The sequence below is a fragment of the Hemiscyllium ocellatum genome, assembly GCF_020745735.1.
Source record: "Hemiscyllium ocellatum isolate sHemOce1 chromosome 27 unlocalized genomic scaffold, sHemOce1.pat.X.cur. SUPER_27_unloc_30, whole genome shotgun sequence".
Lineage (NCBI taxonomy): Eukaryota > Metazoa > Chordata > Chondrichthyes > Orectolobiformes > Hemiscylliidae > Hemiscyllium > Hemiscyllium ocellatum.
In genome coordinates, this window is record NW_026867499.1 from 256,164 (window position 1) to 277,293 (window position 21,130).

General features: G+C 45.2%; 1 protein-coding gene and 1 non-coding gene across 2 annotated transcripts; both read right to left on the bottom strand.

The window, feature by feature from the left end:
- Positions 1–1,167: 1,167 nt before the first annotated feature.
- LOC132808084 (zinc finger protein 239-like) lies at positions 1,168–2,356 on the bottom strand. Its single transcript, XM_060821993.1, has 2 exons — positions 2,259–2,356; positions 1,168–2,101 (listed from the first exon to the last, which is right to left on the bottom strand). Exons 1-2 carry the CDS (start codon positions 2,354–2,356, stop codon positions 1,456–1,458), a joined length of 744 nt encoding a protein of 247 aa, XP_060677976.1. The 3' UTR covers positions 1,168–1,455.
- An 18,215-nt stretch (positions 2,357–20,571) lies between these two features.
- On the bottom strand, positions 20,572–20,643 carry trnae-cuc (transfer RNA glutamic acid (anticodon CUC)). Its single transcript has one exon. It is a non-coding gene; the product is annotated as a tRNA-Glu (tRNA).
- Between the last annotated feature and the right edge of the window lie 487 nt (positions 20,644–21,130).

A 21,130-nucleotide genomic window follows, 5' to 3' on the forward strand; every position in this document is an offset into this window, starting at 1 on the left:
AAGGGCCGGAAGTGAGTTGCTGGTTAAAGCACAGCAGGTCAGGCAGCATCCAAGGAATAGGAAATTCGACGTTTCGGGCATAAGCCCTTCATCAGGAAGGGCTTATGCCCGAAACGTCGAATTTCCTATTCCTTGGATGCTGCCTGACCTGCTGTGCTTTAACCAGCAACACATTTTCAACTGTGATCTCCAGCATCTGCAGACCTCATTTTTTACTCGAAGAGCCGGAAGGCCGACTCTTGCGCCTAGTTCTATGTTGAAATCACAAGCTTTTGGAGTGTAGTCACTTCAGCAGATGAAGTCATGAAAAAAACAAGTGCAGGAAAGAGAATTTAGATAAATGAAAGACAGAGCAGCTCAATGGTCAATTACTTACTCCCATTCCTAATTTTGATGATCTTACTACACAGCAAGTTGTGTGTTTTCCAAATATTAATTTTATTTCCATTGTTTAAAAATAAATATTTAAGATGAACAGTTTGTTTTTCCTCACTTGGACACATTGTAACCCACAACAATTTATATAGCACTGTGGATATCATAGGAACAATTCATAAACTAGATTTGTCACTGAGTCACTCAAGTAGATACTAGAAAGGAGAAAAAAATCCCAACATGTGCAGGATGCTGACGAAAAGTCAGCAACCTGAAATGGTAACAGGAGCGAGTGAACAGCCCCAATCAGGAAACTCATATTCTGAAATCCACTACAGTACCTTGTACTATTCTTCACTGAACACTGCAACTGCTTTCCTTTTCAGTTTAATGATCCACCTCTATTTTGAATACCGTAATTGAATCTGACTCCAACACACTCTCTGGCAGACAGTTCCAGAGATCAAAGTATTTTCAATCATTAATGAAGTAAGTTTTGGATCCATCCCAAAGACAATTCCAATGGACTTTTGCTTCCAAACATTTACACTAAGTTCTTGTTATGGACACATTTACAACTTAGTAGGTTTATTCAAATTTTATAACATATTGGGATAGCACACTGCTATGCATTGCTACCTCACAGCATAAGGGACCCAGGTTCAATTCCAGCCTCAGGTAACTGTCTGTGTGGAGTTTGCACGTTTTCCCTGTCTGCACAGGTTTCCTTCCACAGTCCAAAGAGGGGCTTCGGTACATCTGTGTGGACCTCCTCCAGTTAACTGAGGGCAATGGGGTACTGTGAGGATCAGTAGATCAGACAATCAGTCAGCAAGTTCTCTTTGGGAGACTTGTCTCAAGACAGGCAGCGGTTTCTTATCTCATCCATTCTCCTACCCTCCACAAACTCCACACAGACAGTCGCCCCAAGGGTGGAATTGATCCTTGGTTCCTGGTGCCATGAGGCAGCAGTGCTAATCACTGAGTCACCATACCACCCCTGAGCCACCGTGGGGTTGCAGTCCAACGGAAAACAAATACAGTGCACCAACTCTCCCACTGCACCCACTGTCAGGAGAATCAGTCCTGGGGGGGACTCACAGCAGTGTTAGCTGTGGAATCTGACTGTTGTGAGCGCTGGTGCCCCCGCTGGTGCTTCCGCAAATTGCGGGAAAACGTAAACCTCTTCCCGCACTCAGGGCAGCTGAAGGGCCTCTCCCCAGTGTGGACTCGCTGGTGCTTCAGCAGAGCAGAGGAATCGCTGAAGGCCTTCCTGCACTCGGGGCAGCTGAATGGCCTCTCCCCCGTGTGGACCCGCCGGTGGGCCACGAGGTTAGAGGAAACAGCAAAATCCTTCCCGCACTCGGGGCAGGAGAACGGTCTCTCGCGGGTGTGGATCCGCTGGTGGGTCAGCAGGTTGGAGGGCTGGGTAAAGCACTTTCCGCACTGGAGGCAGGAGTACGGCCTCTCCCCAGTGTGGACCCGCTGGTGCCTCAGCAGGTGGGAAGACCTGCTGAAGGCCATCCTGCACTCGGGGCAGCTAAAGGGCTTCTCACCCGTGTGGACCCGCAGATGGGTCAGCAGAGCGGAAGAGCGGGTGAAGCCCTTCCTGCACTCAGGGCACGAGAACGGCCTTTTCCCGATGTGGATCCACTGGTGCCTCAGCAGAATAGAGGAATCACTGAAGGCCTTCCCGCACTCAGGGCAGCTGAATGGCCTCTCCCCTCTGTGGACCCTTTAGTGCTTCAGCAGGTCCGAGGATTTGCTGAAGGCCTTCCCACAGTGGAGTGTGGACTCGGCGGTGGTCCAGCAGGTGGGAGGAGCACGTAAAGCCTTTCCCGCACTCGGGGCAGGAGAATGGCCTCTCCCCGGTGTGACTTCGCCGATGAATCTCCAGGACAGATGGGGCATGGAAGCCTCTCCCGCAGTCGCAACACTTCCACGGTTTCTCCACAGTGTGGGATTCCTCTGGTTTCACCATGGCCGCAGCTACAGCCTCGTGTACGGCCCCTGTCCACAGTAAATTCCTCTTTCCTGGCCGTATAACTGTTTCAGGCTTTACACACAGTGCGCTGTAACAGTACAGACTCTCATCCAGTCCCGCTGATGCTGAAAATGGTCTGAAACAGGAACCAAAATGTTTTGCTCCTTCTCACAGAATCATAGTTGAAAATCGTTGAGGTCCCGATAGATTGAGTGACTGTCAGACATTGATGTGAAAGTGGGGACTGCAGAGGCTGGAGAGGAGTTGAAAAGTGCGGTGCTGGAACAGCACAGCAGGTCAGGCAGCATCCAAACAGCAGGAGATCGACAATTCAGGCATAGGCCCTTCATCTGTTGATTTTTAAACTTCAGTCTTCAGATCTTCAAATACTCTGGAAAGAGAGATTACAAAAGTCATCACGGTCAGTCCAAGGTAGAAATTCAGAACAAGCTACTCCACTTTCTGCAGAACATTTTTTTCTTTTGCTGTTCCACAAAATTGAAAGCATCCCACTCTCTCTCCTCCTCCTCTATTCTCACTCCGCTCAAATTAATTCTCCTGAAGTTGCTGATTCTGGATCTTACAGGGACAGAAAAAGCAAAAACGTCAGGACTGACACCTACGAATTTTGGATAACACCACGTGAAAGTTAATACCTTTCAGGATATTGCTGAGAGTGAGCAAGTCTGATTTTGGGAAGCAAAAGAAGTGAAAATTCAGGTTGAACCTGCAATACAGCTTCTTGATAAAAATCAGACATGAATTGGTTATCGTCCCTGTGGTGGGTGGTGGTATGTGGTGGGTGGTGGTGGTATGTGGTGGGTGGATTGAGACATCAAGGCATTGACACAGACAACCCGAGAGAAACTAAACATATGGACATGGCAAATGTTCGTGGCAAGCCAGAGTCAGGTCTACAGCACAGAAACAGCCCCTTCGGGCCAACCGGATATCCTGGCCTAATCTAGTCCCATTTGCCAGCACTTACCCGTATCCCTCTAAACCTTTCCTATTCATATACCTATCCAGATGCCTTTTAAATGTCATAGCTGAATCAACAGTCACCACTTCCTCTGGCAGCCCATTCCTTACACACACCACTCTCTGCATGAAAAGGTTACTCCTTAGGACCCTTTTAAATCTTGCCCTCCTCCACTCTAAACCTTTTATCCTCTAGTTCTGGATACTCTCACCCAGGGAAATGTCCTTGTCTATTTACCCTATCCATGCCTCTCATGATTTTATTAATGACTCTCAGTCACCCCTCAGCCTCTGGTGCACAAGGAAAAACAGCCCAGCCCATTCAGCTCAAACCCTGGCAACATCCTTTTAAATGTGTTCTGAACCCTTTCAAGTTTCACAACATCATTCTGATAGGAGCGAGACCAGAATTGCACACAACATTCCAAAAGTGGTCTACCCAATGTCCTATCAGCCACAACACAACTTCCCAACTATTATCCTCAGTCAGAGGATTGGAAAAGTTTTCAAAACCCGCAAAAAGACAACCAGGAAAGAATGCAGGGACAAACCAAATTTGAGGGTCAGCTTGGAAGCATCAATGAGAAAATGGCGCACTGGGTTTATTGCTACCCGTTCTTCTTGAGTACGTATACGTATTTCTCTTCTGCTCTTCGCAGTTCCTCTGTGCTGCAATGTGTGGTGGCTCGTTGAAATAATCTGATGCAGCTTCGTTTGTGGGTGTTGGGATGATTGTTTCTGTAGTTTCGTATTTGGTCCGTGTGTACTGTTTCTTGTCGACGCGAGTTTGAAGTTCCCCTTAACTGTTTGCTCTACTGTGACATCTCGGAATGGCACTTTGTTGCTGTTCCCGTCCTGTTCAAACCAGGAGGCCCCCCTCAGGCCCACAGTCTCACTACCTGGAACACCAGTATACAGACTAGTCAAAGGCCAACAGTGAAGACGAAAACACTGAGTAGAAGATTCATGCCACTCCATTCACTCCACCCAAGAATTCCTGAACACCAAAGACACCAAGATAGAAGAGGATGAAATAATGCTGTCCTTTGACATAACAGCCCCATTCACATCCATTAACATCAACATGGCCAAAGAAACACTAACTACACTACAAAAACCACCAGAGACATAAACACCAAACAGCACCAACTTCATCAGCAAAGATAACATTGTCAAGCTTGTGGACCCGTATCTTATCACCTACTTCACATTCAATAATAAGCCTTACAAATAAATCAACAGAACACCCATGAGACCACCAATATCAAGGTTCCTAGTAGAAGCAATAATGCAGAGACTTGAACAAACAGCCCTCCCAACGCTCCAACCCAAATTTTGGGTCCACCACAGTGATGACACCTTTATCATCACAAAATGAAACAGATTAGAGGAAACCTACAACACCATCAACAATATCCTTACTGGCATAAAATTCACAAAAGAGAACAACAACAAAGTGCCATTCCTGGATGTCAGTAGAGTGAACAGTCAATAGGGAACTTCAGACTAACGTCTACAGGAAAACAACATACACAGACCCAAGTACCTAATGCAGAAGCAAATCATCCCAAACAAATCTGCATCAGGATACTATTTCAACGAGCCACTACACACTGCACCACCCAGGAACTATGAAGAGCATAGTTATACAGCATATTCAAGAAGAACAGGTACCCAATAAACCCTGTCCGCTGATTTCTCAACAACGAACTCAAACAAGCAGACACATGCACAGAAACACCAGCCACATTACCTTACATCAAAGACATCTGTCAAGTGTGAGGTTGTCCATTTTGGAAGGACAAATAAGAATGCGGAATACCGGGTTAACGGTAGGGTTCTTAGTAAGGTGGAGGAACAGAGGGATCTTGGGGCCTATGTTCATAGCTCTTTGAAAGTTGCCACTCAGGTGGAGAGAGCTTGTAAGAAGGCCTATGGTGTATTAGCGTTCATTAGCAGAGGAATTGAATTCGAGAGTCGTGAGGTGATGTTGCAGCTTTACAGGACCTTGGTGAGGCCACATTTGGAGTACCACGTGCAGTTCTGGTCGCCTCACTTTAGGAAAGATGTGGAAGCTTTGGAGAGGGTGCAGAGGAGATTTACCAGGCTGCTGCCTGGAATGGAGAATAGGTCTAATGAGGATAGGTTGAGAGTGCGAGGCCTTTTCACATTGGAACGGCAAAGGATGAGGGGTGGCTTGATAGAGGTTTATAAGATGATCAGGGAAATAGATAGAGTAGGCAGTCAGAGACTTTTCCCCCGGTACAACAGTGTGTTACAAGGGGATATAAATTTAAGGTGAAGGGTGAAAGGTATAGGGGGGGCATGTCAGGGGTAGGTCCTTTACCCAGAGAGTGGTGGGGGCATGGAATGCGCTGCCTGTGGGAGTGGCAGAGTCAGAATCATTGGTGACCTTTAAGCGGCAATTGGATAGGTACATGGATAGGACAAATGTTCGGCACAACATCGTGGGCCGAAGGGCCTGTTCTGTGCTGTATTGTTCTATGTTCAAAATGATGTCCAGACAACTCAAACCTCTCCGCATCATGGTAGCCCACAAACCTACCAACACACCTAAGCAGCAGCTAATGAACCTGAAAAAAACAAATGTTATTTACACATTACCACACAAGGAAATATAGACATAGACTCTGCCCCCATAGTCGTCAGTGGCAAGAAATGCTGGGATGAGATAAGGAAGATTTTTTTCAGTCAGAAAGAGGTGACTCTGCGGAATTCATTGCCACTGAAACGAGGCAAGTAACTGAGTGCTTTTAAAGCAGATAAAGATAGGCTCTTGATTAGTAAGGAAATCAAGGGTTACAGGGAGGAGGCAGGAGAATGGGGTTGAGAAACATTGGCCATGATCGAATGGTACAGCAGATTCAACAAGTTGAATGGACTGATTCTGCTTCTGTATCTTATGGATCTGTAACCACAAAGATCTGACTTAATTTTCACGACTTTTACTGTGTCCCTGTCATATTTATAGCAAGCGTGTGGCAATACGTTGTAGATTTCTCAAGCTAGATCTTCTAATTTGATATCAAACATTGATAATTGGAGCTAATATTAGAGAGAGTAAAGGTGCTTATTTCTTGGATAAATAAGCCTGTCATGCATTTTAAGCTTAAACCTTGCATACTTGCGAAATTAGAGTTGCCATTTTGCCCGCTGTCATCAAATCTCCAATTATACTTCCCTTTCACTTGATAACCCATTTTGGGAAATAATAAACATAACTGAGGTTTTGTGTTTTATGCAAGCGCTTTAAGCTTTTGATATAATGATTTTAAGCCATCTACACAGAGTGTGATTGAATTTCTAAACTTAAGTAACAGCCTTATTGTTATTTGTGCCACTCACATAACTGTAATTAATGTAAACATTGAATTAAACTTATTGAAAAGAACATACTTGCTGAATTAGAGTCAGCGTTGTTTTCAGTGCTTTGTCCATTATTCCCTTTCACCTTATTACCTATTTTAGAGAAAGAAAAAGATTGCACATGTTTGAACATTTACTTTTTTTGGCAATATTATAAAATGAAGAAAGCAGTTCAGTCAGTCAACTTCAATCTTCATCCCGTCACTTTTTAGAAAAGGTTTTGAGCAGTTATAAAATAATAATGCAAGATTACCTAATTTTGTGCATTGCTTGAGACAGATTTAATAGTACAAGAAGTTATGATCTCGATTCAGTAATGTCTTGATTTGAACATAGTTTAAGTTAAGCAAAGGGTGTTGCGGAAATTGAAGTCATTGTGAAAATGTTACCGGGAAAACATTGGATCAAAAAAAATCTGGTTTGAGTTTCTTCTTTGGGTATAAACAGATACTGAATCCAAGTATCCTCCTAATCTTCTCAAACTATGCCCACAAAATGAACACAATGCAACCTCAATAAATCAGGCCCAAAAGAAATTCAGAACCCACACTAATATATGGCAAGGAGGAAAGTTTTAGACTACAGGGCAATAAAGACGGCTTGGTCAGATGAGCAGAACAATGGCAGATGGAGTTCAATCCTGAAAAGATTGAGATGATACATTTCAGGAGGATCAACAGGCAAGGGAGTACATGATGAATCGCAAGAACTTAGAATGTACTGAAGATCAGAGAAAGGTATATGTGTTCATAGATTCTTGAAGGCAACAGGACATGTGGATTAAATGGTTAAGAAGGCATATGAAATACTTGCTCTTAGTAGTTAAAGCATTGAACATGAGAACCAGGAGATCATGATGGAACTGTACAAGACATTAGTTGGGCCATAGCTGGAGTAGTGGATCTGATTGTCACATTATTAGAAAAATGTGATGGCACTAGAAAGGGAATACTAACCCAGGGTGGTGCATGTTGGTGGGTTTCAGCTATGAGAATGATTAGATCGGCTGAGGGTATTTTCCTTAGAGCAGAGAAGGCTGGGTGAGGACCTGTTTGGAGTGTACAGATAAGACACTTAGGGTCTAGATAGGAAGAAACTTTTCCCCTTGGTGGATGGCTTCAGCAGTTCAGACAGGGAAAAACTTTGTTCTTGTGGTGGTCAGTGGAGACTTAATCAAGTATTAACTACCAGTGCATCTCACATAGATGTTGTATAAATCAAGATCTTATTGATCACTATTGACAAAATTAAACCTATTGATCTGACTCTTTACAAAATAATAACATATTTTAGTGCATAACATTTTCCCATAATACAGACATTTGCAGTAGTGCAGTTATGTGAAAAGAAATCTGCGTTGTTAATTTAGTTTGTTGCTCCACTTCATAAATGTTGTTTTCATTTATTTTGAAACATCAACCCTTCCACTCTTTCTAAAGGTACATGACACTTTAATTTCTTTTTCTTTGCCAATTTTCTTTCACCAACAAAACCATTCACTTTTTTGGCAGTGGGTGGGGGAGCTCTGCCAGCTGACAATTTCTTGCTAAAATTGTTTCACTTGACATGAGTCTTGCCAATAAATGACAGCAACAGCAACAGCTAATACTAATGATAATATTTCAACAAAAGTATACTAAAGTGCTTCACATTATGTATCACCCAAGTTGGAGAAATGTGAGGATCTCCTTCTCGGCCTTTCCCCTCGGCTGAGGTGTGGTGACCCTCAAGATAAACCACCACCAGCCATCTCTAATGAGAGAGAACAGTCTGATCCTCTGGGAAGACCGTGATGAATGTGTTTAAAGTTGAAAGACTGTTGAAATATAAGGGGGCGGCATGGTGGCTCAACGGTTAGCACTGCTGCCTCACAGCACCAGGGACCCGGGTTCAATCCCATCCTGGGGCTATTGTCTATGTGGAGTGTGCACAATCTCCCCGTGTCTGTGTTGGTTTCCTCCGGGTGATCCGGTTTCCTCCCACAATCCAAAGATATGCAGGCTAAGTGAATTGAACATGCTAAAAATGCCCATAGTGGTACATAAGTCAGGGGTAATTGTAGAGGAATGGGCTTGGCTGGCATACTCTCTACAGGGTCGGTATGGAGCTGTTGGGCAGAAGGGCATATTTCCACACATAGAGATTCTATAACTGTAACAAACACTTCATCTGACAAACAGGTATAAAACTAGCCACCTGGATATATAAATATCAACTAGCCACAAAAACACATGATCCACTATCACTAGTATCTTTACATACAGACAACGGAGGATACCATGCCGACTGGGACCATCCTATGACAAGCCACCATCCTATAAGCCAACCAGAAACACACAAGAATTCCTCGAAGCACGTCGTTCCAACTGGAAATCTATTGATTTGGACCCCATCTACCATGCTCTGAGAAAAAGAACGGAAATGATATCACCCATCCTAAGAAACCAAAAGACATAAATAGAAAGCAGGACATAGTACCAGCGCTCCACTAGACTCACTGATGATGTTATCTTGTATGGTGATGAAACATCTGAAAGTGACCTTCCAGCTCAGCGAGCAAACTTACATCCAGAATGAGAAAATTCCCATTGACACAAAGGCTGCCACAAAGTTGGAATTCTCTCCCAGAAATGACAGCTGATGGTGCCCTCACCAAGAAGGAAGCTCGCGCTCCCTGTCCCAAGACAAGATGCGTCTTACCCTCACGAATATGGCGACCGGTTGCCCCCAGAGGTCCTTCCTTAAACAAAGTAAACACTGGGCCTGTGGAGCTTTTATTCACGGCCTCAGGCCTCCCCTAGGAGTTGATAAACTCCCCAGTCTCCCTCCTCCCGCGGTTTCCAATCCTCCCCTGTCTCACTGTCTCCTCTCGGTAAAAACAATGACTGCAGACGCTGGAAACCAGAGTCTAGGTTAGACTGGTGCTGGAAAAACACAGCAGTTCAGACAGCATCTGAGGAGCAGGAAAATCGACATTTCGGGCAAAAGCCCTTCATCAGGAATACAGGCAGAGATCTTGAAGGGTGGAGAGATAAATGAGAGTAGGGTGGGGGTGTGGAGAAAGTAGCATAGAGTACAACAGGTGAGTGGGGGTGGGAAGAAAGCGATAGGTATGGGGGGAGGGGTGGTGCAGTGGATAGGTGGAAAAGAAGATAGAGAGGTAGGACAAGTCATGGGGACAGTGCTGAGCTGGAAGTTTGGAACTGGGGTGAGGTGGGGGAAGGGGAAATGAGGAAATTGTTGGAAGTCTACATTGATGCCCTGGGGTTGAAGTGTTCCGAGGCGGAAGATGAGGCATTCTTCCTCCAGGTGTCTGGTGGTGAGGGAGCAGCGATGAAGGAGGCCCAGGATCTCCATGTCCTCGCAGAGTGGGAGGGGGTTTTGAAATGTTGGGCCACAGGGCGGTGTGGTTGATTGGTGCGGGTGTCCCAGAGATGTTCCCTAAAGCGCTCTGCTAGGTGTCCAGTCTCCCCAATGTATAGGAGACAGCATCTGGAGCAATGGATACAAGAAAGGATATTGGTGGATGTGCAGGTAAAACTTTGATGGGTGTGGAAGGCTCCTTTAGGGCCTTGGATGGAGGTGAGGACGCAGATTTTGCAATTCCCGCAAAATAGTGGGACAAAGGCAGGGGAAGGTGTCAGGATGGGAGGGTGGGTTGTAGGGGGGCATGGACCTGACCAGGTAGTCACAGAGGGAACGGTCTTTGCGGAAGGTGGAAAGGGATGGGGAGGGAAATATATCCTTGGTGGTGAGGTCTGTTTGGAAGTGGCAGAAATGTCGGCGGATAATTTGGCTTATGCGAAGGTTGGTAGGGTGGAAGGTGAGCACCAGGGGCGTTCTGTCCTTGTTACGGTTGAGGGGTGGGGTCTGAGGGCAGAGGTGCAGGATGTGGACAAGATGCGCTGGAGGGCATCTTTAACCACGTGGGAAGGGAAATTGCGGTATCTGAAGGAGGCCGCCATCTGGTGTGTTCTGTGGTGGAACTGGACCTCCTGGGAGCAGATACGGCGGAGGCAAAACAATTGGGAATACGGGATGGCATTTTTGCAGGAGGTAGGGTGGGAAGAGGTGTAGTCCAGGTAGCTGTGGGAGTCGGTGGGTTTATAAAATGCCAGTGTCAAGTCGGTCGTCATTAATGGAGATGGAGAGGTCCAGGAAGAGGAGGGAGGTGTCAGATGGTCCAGGTAAATTTAAGGTCAGGGTGGAATGTGTCGGTGAAGTTTGCTCAACCTCCTCGCGGGAGCACGAGATGGCGCCAATGCAGTCATGAATGTAGCGGAGGAAGAGGTGGGGAGTGGTGCCGGTTTATTTACGGAAGATGGTCTTTTCTACATAGCCAACAGAGATGGGCATTGCTGGGGCCCATATGGGTGCCCATGGCTACCCCTTTGGTCTGGAGGAAGTGGGAGGATTCGAAGGAGAAATTGTTAAGGGTGAGGACCAGTTTGGCCAGATGAATGAGTGTGTCGGTGGAAGGGTACTGTTGGGGACATCGGGAGAGGAAGAAACAGAGGGCTTGGAGGTCCTGGCCATGGGCGAATGGAGGTGTAGAGGGATTGGATATTCATGGTGAAGATGAGACGTTGGGGCTGGGGAAACGGAAGTCTTGGAGGAGGTGGAGGGTGTGGGTGGTGTCCTGAACGTATGTGGGGAGTTCCTGGACTGGGGGGGATAGGACAGTGTCGAAGTAGGTCCTCACTGTCCCCTCTCCCCGGGCGCTCAGGCCTGGCGACCTCTCCGGGATGTTTCCGAAACCTGTTTCTGTTCTGAAAGAGAATTACTGGACACGTAACGTTTCCTCGGAGTCTCTTGACACATGCAGCCAGGGCTGCTCAGCTTTTCCAGCGGTTTCTGTTCTTGTTCCTTCAGCCGCCGGCGCCATTCCTCTCCCACACTCAGTAACACTGTCTTTGTCCCACTACATGACCTACACTGCACATGCGCCAACTCAAGGAGCAGGGTGACCAGACCGTGACGTCACCCCGCGTGTAGCGGGCGCGGTTCGACGAGGCATCCAACCAATCGGAGGCAATGGGGGCGGGGCGAATGTGTTCCCTGCTCCCCTCGCCAGCCACCTGAAAGTTTTAACGTAGTTTAAAAAAAATTCAGTCTTTTCCGAAATGTTATTCCAGACCTCGAAAGATGAAACATTGGAAAACTTGCAAAAATAAACGAAGGGATACTAAAAAAAATGAATAAAGATAAATTACGAAAGAAACCTAGCGCAAAATATGAAAAAAGAATAGCAAAAGTTTCTGTTGGCATGCTGAAGGGAACAGAGTTACTCAAGCCCCTTGGAAGATGAAACCGGGGAGTTAATAGGAGGAACACTGAAATGGCAAAGATGCTAAGTCAATCCTTTTCCTCAGTTTTCAAGCTTGAGAACAATCGTACCATTCCTATTGGAATGGGCAAGTCAGAGATGATGGAACTTAAACAATAACATTGAGAGGGAAAAGGTACACAGCAAACTATTAGGATTGAGGGCAGACAAGTCCCCTGGGCCTGACGGCCTACATGCCAGGGTACTATATAGACTTCAGTAAGGTGTTTGACAAGATTGCCCTAGGGGGACAAGTTCGCAAGGTTAGATATCATGGAATACAACGAGAACTAGCCATTTGGATACAGTACCAGCTCACAGGTAGGAAGACAGAGGGTGATGGTGGAGAGTTGCTTTTCAGACTGGAGGCCACAAGGATGGGTGCTGGGTCCCCTACTTTTCATCATTTACATAAATATTCCTGTCAGGGTGAAAGGGAAGGCTGGGGGTATAGGGAATGCTGGATGAGTAAAGAAATTGAGGGTCTTGTTTAGAAAAAGAAGGAAGCACATGTCAGGTATGGACAGGATAGATCGAGTGAATCGTAAGAAGAGTATAAAGAAAGTAGGAGTATACTTAAGAGGGATATCAGGAGGGCAAAAAGGGGGCATGAAATAGCTTTGGCAAATAGAATTAAGGAGAATCCAAATGGTTTTTACAAATATGTTAAAGACAAACGGGTAACTAGGGAGAGAATCGGGCCCCTCAAAGATCAGCAGGTCAGGCAGCATCCAAGGAGCAGGGGAATCGACGTTTCGGGCATAAGCCCGATTCCTGAAGAAGGGCTTATGCCCGAAACGTCGATTCTTCTGCTCCTTGGATGCTGCTTGACCCGCTGCGCTTTTCCAGCAACACATTTTTCAGCTCTGATCTTCAGCATCTACAGTCGTCACTTTCCCCTCAAAGATCAGCAAGGTGGCCTTTGTGTGGAGCCACAGAAAGTGGGGGAGATACTAAATGAATATTTGGTGAAAGTATTCTCTGTGGAAAAGGACATGGAAGATATAGACTGTAGGGAAATAGATGGTGACACTTTGCAAAATGTCCAGATTACAGAAGATGTCTTGAAACGTTTAAAAGTGGATAAATCCCCAGGACCTGATCAAGTGTACCCTAGAACTCTGTGGGAAGCTAGAGAAATGATTGCTGGGCCTCTTGTGGAGATATTTGTATCATCGATAGTCACAGGTGAGGTGCCGGAAGACTGGAGGTTGGCAAACGTGGTGCCACTGTTTAAGAAGGGTGGTAAAGACAAGCCAGGGAACTGTAGACTGGTGAGCCTGACCTCGGTGATGGGCAAGTTGTTGGAGGGAATCCTGAGGGACAGGATGTGCATGTATTTGGAAAAGCAAGGACTGAATCGGGATAGTCAACGTGGTTTTGTGCGTGGGAAGTCATGTTTCACAAACTTGATTGAATTTTTTGAAGTAACAAAGAAGATTGATGATGGCAGAGCAGAAGCTCTGATCTATATGGACTTCAGTAAGGCTTTCGACAAAGGTCCCATGGGAGACTGATTAGCAAGCTTAGTTCTCATGAAATACAGGGAGAACTAGCCATTTGAATACAGAACTGGCTCAAAGGTCGAAGGTGGTGTTGGAAGGCTGTTTTTCAGACTGGAGGTCTGTGACCAGTGGAGTGCCACAAGGATCGATGCTGGGTCCCCTACTTTTTGTCATTTACATGAATGATTTGGATACAAGCATAAGAGGTACAGTTAATAAGTTTGCAGATGACACCAAAATTGGAGGTGTAGTGGACAGCGAAGAGGGTTACCTCAGATTACAACAGGATCTGGACCAAATGGACCAATGGGCTAAGTGGCAGATGGAGTTTAATTCAGATCAATGCGAGGTGCTGCATTTTGGGAAAGCAAATCTTAGTAGGGCTTATGCACTTCATGGTAAGGTCCTAGAGGGTGTTGCTGAACAAAGAGACCTTGGAGTGCAGGTTCATAGCTCCTTGAAAGTGGAGTCACAGGTAGATAGGATAGTGAAGGCGGCATTTGGTATGCTTTCCTTTATTGGTCAGAGTATTGAGTAGAGGAGTTGGGAGGTCATGTTGCGGCTGTACAGGACATTGGCTGGGCCACTGTTGGAATATTGCGTGCAATTCTGGTCTCCTTCCTATCGGAAAGATGTTGTAAAACTTGAAAGGGTTCAGAAAAGATTGACAAGGATGTTGCCTGGGTTGGAGGATCTGAGCTACATGGAGAGGCTGAACAGGCTGGTGCTGTGTTCCCTGGAGCTTTGGAGGCTGAGGGGTGACCTTATAGAGGTTTACAAAATTATGAGGGGCATGGATAGGATAAACAGACAAAATCTTTTCCCTGGGGTTGGGGAGTCCAGAACGAGAGGGCATAGGTTTAGGTTGAGAGGGGAAAGATATAAAAGAGATCTAAGGGGCAACATTTTCACGCAGAGGATGGTACGTTTATTGAATGAACTGCCAGAGGAAGTGGTGAAGGCGAGAACAATTGCAACATTGAAGAGGCAGTTGGATGGGTATATGAATAGGAAGGGTTTGGAGGGATATGGGCCGGGTGCTGACAGGTGATTGGGTTGGGATATCTGGTCGGCATGGATGGGTTAGACCGAAGGGTCTGTTTCCATGCTGTGCATCTCTATGACTCTAAATGCTGTGGATGTCACTATACAAGGTATGGTTACTAATTTTGCAGATGACACCAAAATTAAAGATGTAGTGGACAGCGAAGATGCTTAGCTCAGAGGACAACAAGACCTTATCAGATGGGTCAATGGGCTGAGAAGTGGCAGATGGAGTTTAATTTAGATACATATGAGGCACTGCATTTTGGAAAAGCATATCAGAGGAGGAATTATACACTTAATGGTAAGATCCAAGGAAGTGTTGCTGAACAAAGAGATCTGGAGTGCAGGTTCATAGCTCCTTGAAAGTAGTCACAGGTAGATAGGATAGCAAAGGCGGCGTTTGGAATGCTTTCCTTTATCAAGTATTGAAGTTGGGAGGTGATGTTGCAGCTGTACAGGGCATTGGTTAGATCACTTTTGGAATATTGTGTGCAATTCTAGTCTCCTTTCTGTCAGAAGTTTGTTGTGAAACTTGAAAGGGTTCAGAAAAGATTTAGAAGGACGTTGCCAGGGTTGGAGGATTTGAGCTATCGGGAGAAGCTGAATAGGTTGGTCCTGTTTTCCCTGGAGCGTCGGAGGCTGAGAGGTGACCTTATAGAGATTTATAAAATCATGAGGGGCATTGATAGGATAAAGAGACAAGGTCTTTTCCCTGAGTTTGGGGGAGGGGTGGAGGGGGTGGTGGGAGTCCAGAATTAGATGGCATACATTTAAGGATGAGAGGGAAAGAAATAAAAGGGACTTAAGGGACAACTTTTTAACGCAAAGGGTGGTGCGGGTATGGAATTAGCTGCTTGAGGAAGTCGTGGAGGCTGGTAAAATTACAACATTTGAATGGAATCTGGATGGAAGGGTTTAGAGGGATATGGGCCAAGTGCTAGCAAATGGTACTAGACTGTTTAGGCTAACTGGTCAACCTGGATGAGTTGGAGTGTTAAAGTAGGAATTTGAGACAGCCCAGGAAATCCCTTGTGGAGTCAGACCTGTAGCCTCTCACAATTCATCCTGGAGATCGTACTCTTTGAGAGTCTGGAACAAAAAAAAACCTGTTACAGACTGTTTAGTTTAATTTTAGTTATCCCCTTTGTTTACCAATAGCTCCATTGATACTGATAAGCTAAACTCGCTAGGTTCTAGTAACCTAGGAGAGTAGGGGACCAACTCTTCAAGTGCCCTGGCAGGTTACTCTGATGTACTGATACAAAGTGGTTTCCTTTACACAAAGATTTACAAAAACATTGAATGTTCTTAATTCGAAAGGAAGAAAGGTTAATTGACAGGTCACTGTACGCTTGACTAATCACTCCCACAGGCCCTAAGCCATTCATCGGGTGGGAAAAACATACCCAGCCAAGTTAGGAGCCTGCTAGCGAGATAAACTCCTATCATAAAGAGGTACCAATCTGAGCTAATTGGAGAGTTCCTAACCTTGCACAGGTCACAGGTCAGATACAACTGTTTTCCAAAATGGCTTCTTAGCAAGAGGGCAAACTTTTGACCATAAAATGGCTTGCTGACACATTGTGCCAGAATCTCTTCAATGTTAGGCCTAGAATAATTTCCAAGCGAGGAGCAGACCCCTGCTTTTTAGGCACTGAATCATACTGTACCTGAGGCTGAGATGTTACCAAAAGGTTGCATTTAAACTGATTCATTAGTCTTCGAATTAAACATGCTTTCTTTTCAGGGTTGTGATTCAAATAAGACATAAGATCTGATGAGTTGGAATTGACAGTGGGGCAGTCTGAAAGGTCTGTAGAGTGGTCTGCAAGAACAGCAAGTAAGTTAAAGCTTCATCAATGTTACCTTTTACAGAGTTCATATTTAATAACCGGTAATGGCTACTCAATACCATCATAAATTCTCAAAAATACAATTACGTTCAATCCAAAGCAGGTAAGCACTAAGAGTTAATTTTTTTAATGGCTTCGGGAGCACCAGTGCTATAATGGTTTCTCTTTCTCTCGTCCTTTTGAACTCTCAAGTCAGGGAGTTGTAACAGCAAAGGTGTTTTCCCTCGGTTTGCCTAGCTTGCAAGGGGTAATAAGAATTCATTATAATTAACAGTTCCTGACTGTCAATTACAAGGCCTTTGATAGTACTGAATTTCGTTTCGGGGTCAGAATCAAACGCTGTCATTAATTTCACAAGGGAACAGCCATGAATGTTATCACTCTGTGTCCTTTTTACACAGATTCACTGTTTAGGCAAATGTTCTTAATTGCCTAAGGGTATTCCGTTATCACTTGGTTATCTTCTGCATACCTTGAGTTCTCCCCTTTTACCAAGCCTCCCTGCCTGTCTATTTTTTAGTGTGCAGCAAATGTGCTCTATAATTCAACATTACATTTTAGTTTAAATGTTGAAAGACAAGTTTTATGGCTATAGACTTTCTTATTCCCTCCTTTTGTTATTTCATGACAACTACTTGGCTTATAACTATAATTAGTCCATCCAGTCAATTTGTATTTTCAAATAAGTCAAGTGCCTCCTCTGCCAGGTCATCGTCCAGAGGAGCAGAGTCTGAAAGATACAGGATTTCAACATGGAAGTTCGGGCATGGAGTTAGAGGGGTAGACAAGGGTCAAATAACCAGATTCCTCTTTGGCTTAGGTGAAAAACAATGCACAGTCCATTTCACGCATAAGCAGACAACAGTGTATATTCCTAGGATGAGACCAATGACTATCAGTACATCCCACACGATCCATCCACACAGCGATCATAGCCAGCAATTAAACTTCCATCCACATGAATCAGACGACAGTTGGGCAGGTATCTTCCCTGCATCTTGACCCGTTTTGTTGATCACATCTGTGTCGTCCGTAAGATCAGAAGATGGTTTAGTTACAAGTTCATTTATGAAAACACAATCATGGGGAGGATCAGGCAGTTCAAGCGGTTCTTCCTGCAGGAATGTAGGGGGGTTAATGTTAGAGCAGTATTTAAAGGAGAGAAATGGATTCAAAAGTAATGAAATCTCATAGCGACTGATACGAACCATAGCGGGTGCAGAGTATGTTTAGAAATCAGCGAGGATACTGCAGAATGCGAGGTACAGACTTCTACATTTTGATGTAAAGTTATATTAGAGGCAGCCACTACCAGAGTGTGGATGGCAGAAAGAATCTGGGTGCAGAAAGGCATACCTTGAGCAACAGGGTCAAGCTTAGTAGCATAATAGGCAATAGGGCACCAAGAGGAGCCATGTTGCTGGGTGAGAACAGCTGTAGCACAGGTATCAAGGATGGCAACATAAAGATGAAAGTGGCAGCAGTATACAAACGTCGGCCTAGCCTGGTGCTGAAAAGAGGGTCGTTGTAAGCTCCGTAAAGACTTGTTGTTTTGGAGTGAGTTCATACCGTTAAGGCTCATTAGGAACTTAACTTCTTTCTGATTAGTCTTAACTTTGTGGGGGGGTACAATATAACCACATTGATTGGATGGTTGAGAAAGGTCGTGGAGTCAGCGTGATTGGACACTTTGTCAGGGCTAGCGAGGAGGTCATCAATGTATTGAACTAGGGTAGCGTCTTCAGGAAATTCAAATAATTTTTGCTGGGCATGAAAACTCTCTGAAAAGAGTGTGGGCGAGTGAATAAACCCTTGAGGTAGGCAAGTCCACGTATATTGGTGGCCCTTAAAAGAAGGCAAAAATGTATTGGGTTATTTGGATGCAAAGGAAGACAAAAGAATGCATGTTGGAGGTCAACGACAGTGAAGATCTTGGCATCAACTGGAACTTGGCTGAGGATAGTAGCAGGATTGGCAACTGGAGGATTATGAGCCTCAATGATTTTATTTACTTCACGAAGGTCGTGAACAACATTCAGGACATCCTGGTTTAGGGATCGGAAAGATAGGTGTATTGACAGAAGAATGGCATGGGACCAGAAGGCCTTGCTGTAGAAATGAATCAATGACAGGTTTCAGGGAGTATTGAGATATAGACAGGAGGACAGAATGAGCTTTGGTCAAAATGGAGATGGGTGGGACCTGAGCAAGGCCCACTTGTGTTTTGGAGTCCACCCACATTCCAGGATATACTGCGCCCTGCGGGCGAGGGTAGACATGATGATGATGAAGGCTGCCATGTATCGACAAAGGCTGTGCATAAAATAGGATTAATCCTTGAGCAAGCAGCTGAATTTCACGCCAAGTTTGATCAGCATGGTCAAAAAGAGTCTTAGCGTCAAAACCTACATATTGGACTTTGTGTTCTGGGTTCAAATGAGTGGTGACACGGGGGAAAATGAGGGGGGTCAGTTTTCCAGCTATGAGGAGGAACTGACACGAAAAGAACGCCACCAGCTGGTGACCTGATCTCACCAATCACCCAAGCGTGCTGAGTAGCGCCCAGTAAGGGATTATAATATGTGTTCAAGTCTGAGATCATTCCCGGATGAGTCATAAGCTAAAGTAATGTGGCGGTGAGGGACGTTATGTAAAATAGGATCAAAAGCGTAAGGATCCAAATCAAATCACCACCATCGAGGTGGCTTTGGTTTGGTATTGATGCATTGAACAAAATGAGGTGGAACCTGAATCAGGATACTAGCATCATGACGTTCAATAGTAATAGTTAGAGGACAGAGGAGATCTCTAGCAAGTAGAGGGATACGTAATCCATTAGTAACAACAAAGCAAAAAGGGAACGTGACACAATTTTTCCACACCACTGTCAGAGGGATACCCCTGTAGTGCCTCGGGTTTCTCTCCTGCGCGCCTTTATTGGGGAAAAAAAACTACCCAGGTAAGTTTGCGCTACACCAGCTTCCGGGTCCGCTCCGCGCTTTTTTCGAAAAAGATATTTAAATTTAAACCGTGAAACAAACGTAACCGCGTCTACGAACAGACACCGCCAAACAGCCCTTACCTGCTCCGCCGGTAGAATGAGGATTGTTCACTCGTTTGTGGGTGTTGGGATGGTTGCTTCTGCGGTTAAGTATTTGGTTTGCATGTGTTGTTTTTCTGTCGACGCTAGTTTGAAGTTTCTCATGACTGTTCGCTCTACTGTGACATCTAGGAATGGCACTTTGTTGCTGTTCTCCTCCTCTTCAAACCAGGAGCCCCCTCAGGCCACAGTCTCACCACTTGGAACACCAATATACAGACTAGTCAAAGACCTCCACTGAGACTAAAACACCAAGTCGAAGACTCACGCCACTCCAGTTACTCCATCCAAGAATTCTTGAACACCAAAGACAACAAGATAGAAGACGATGGAATAATACTGTCCTTTGGCATACAGCCCTGTTCACATCCATTAACATCAACGTGACCAAAGAAAACTGAAGACACTACTTGAAGAACCAAAGACATAAACACCAAACAGCACCAACTTCATCAGCAAAGATAACACTGTCAAGCTCGTGGAGCTGTGCCTTAGCTCCCACTTCCTATTCAGTAACAAGACTAACAAACAAATCAACGGAACACCCATGAAACCACCAATATCAGGATTCCTAACAGAAGCAATAATGCAGCGTTTCGAACAAACAGCCCTTCCAAAGATCCAACCCAAACTTTGGGTCGGCTACAGTGATGACACTTTTGTCATCACAACGTGAAACAACTTAGAGGAAACCTACAACACCATCAACAATCTCCTTACTGGCATAAAATTCACAAAAGACGAGAACAACAAAAAGTGCTGTTGTTCTAGATGTCACAGTAGAGCGAACAGTCAATGGTCAATTCAAAACAGCGTCTACAGGAAACAACACACGCGAACCAAGTACTTAAGCTGCAGAAGCAATCATCCCCACACATGCAAACAAATCTGCATCAGGATGTCATTTCAACGAGCTACATCACACTGCAGCACCCAGGTACGGTGAAGATCAAGAAACAACTGTAAAGCGCATTTCAGAAGAATGGACAGCCCGTAGGCCAGCTAAAAACAGCTTCCCTGACCGGGAATCGAACCCGGGCCGCGGCGGTGAGAGCGCCAAATCCTAACCACTAGACCACCAGGGAGACATAAAGCCGGCCTTGTAGCTCTGCAGAAAATGGCCTCGCTGCCCGGGAATCGAACCCGGGCTGCAGCAGTAAGAAGACTTTCACCGGTGCATCCATCAATGTAACTTTTTTGTTACATTGCGATCTCTATAACATTGGGGAGACTTAGAGTCAAGTCACATCTCCGGGACTCTCCTGCGCGCCTTTATTGGAAAAAAGCGCGGAGTGGACCCGGAAGCTGGTGTAGCGCAAGCTAACCTGGGTAGGTTTCTCTTCCTATACCTAATTTTAGTTATCCCCTTTGTTTACCAATAGCTCCATTGATACTGATAAGCTAAACTCGCTAGGTTCTAGTAACCTAGGAGAGTAGGGGACCAACTCTTCAAGTGCCTGGCAGGTTACTCTGATGTACTGATACAAAGTGGTTTCCTTTACACAAAGATTTACAAAAACATTGAATGTTCTTAATTCGAAAGGAAGAAAGGTTAATTGACAGGTCACTGTA

Excerpts from the sequence above, each read along its gene's own strand:
- LOC132808084 (XM_060821993.1), bottom strand. The coding sequence starts at position 2,356 with ATGGTGAAACCAGAGGAATCCCACACTGTGGAGAAACCGTGGAAGTGT. Across the intron at positions 2,102-2,258 it reads TCTGTCCTGGAGATTCATCG|AGGGGAGAGGCCATTCAGCT; the intron begins GCGAAGTCACAC and ends AAGGGTCCACAG.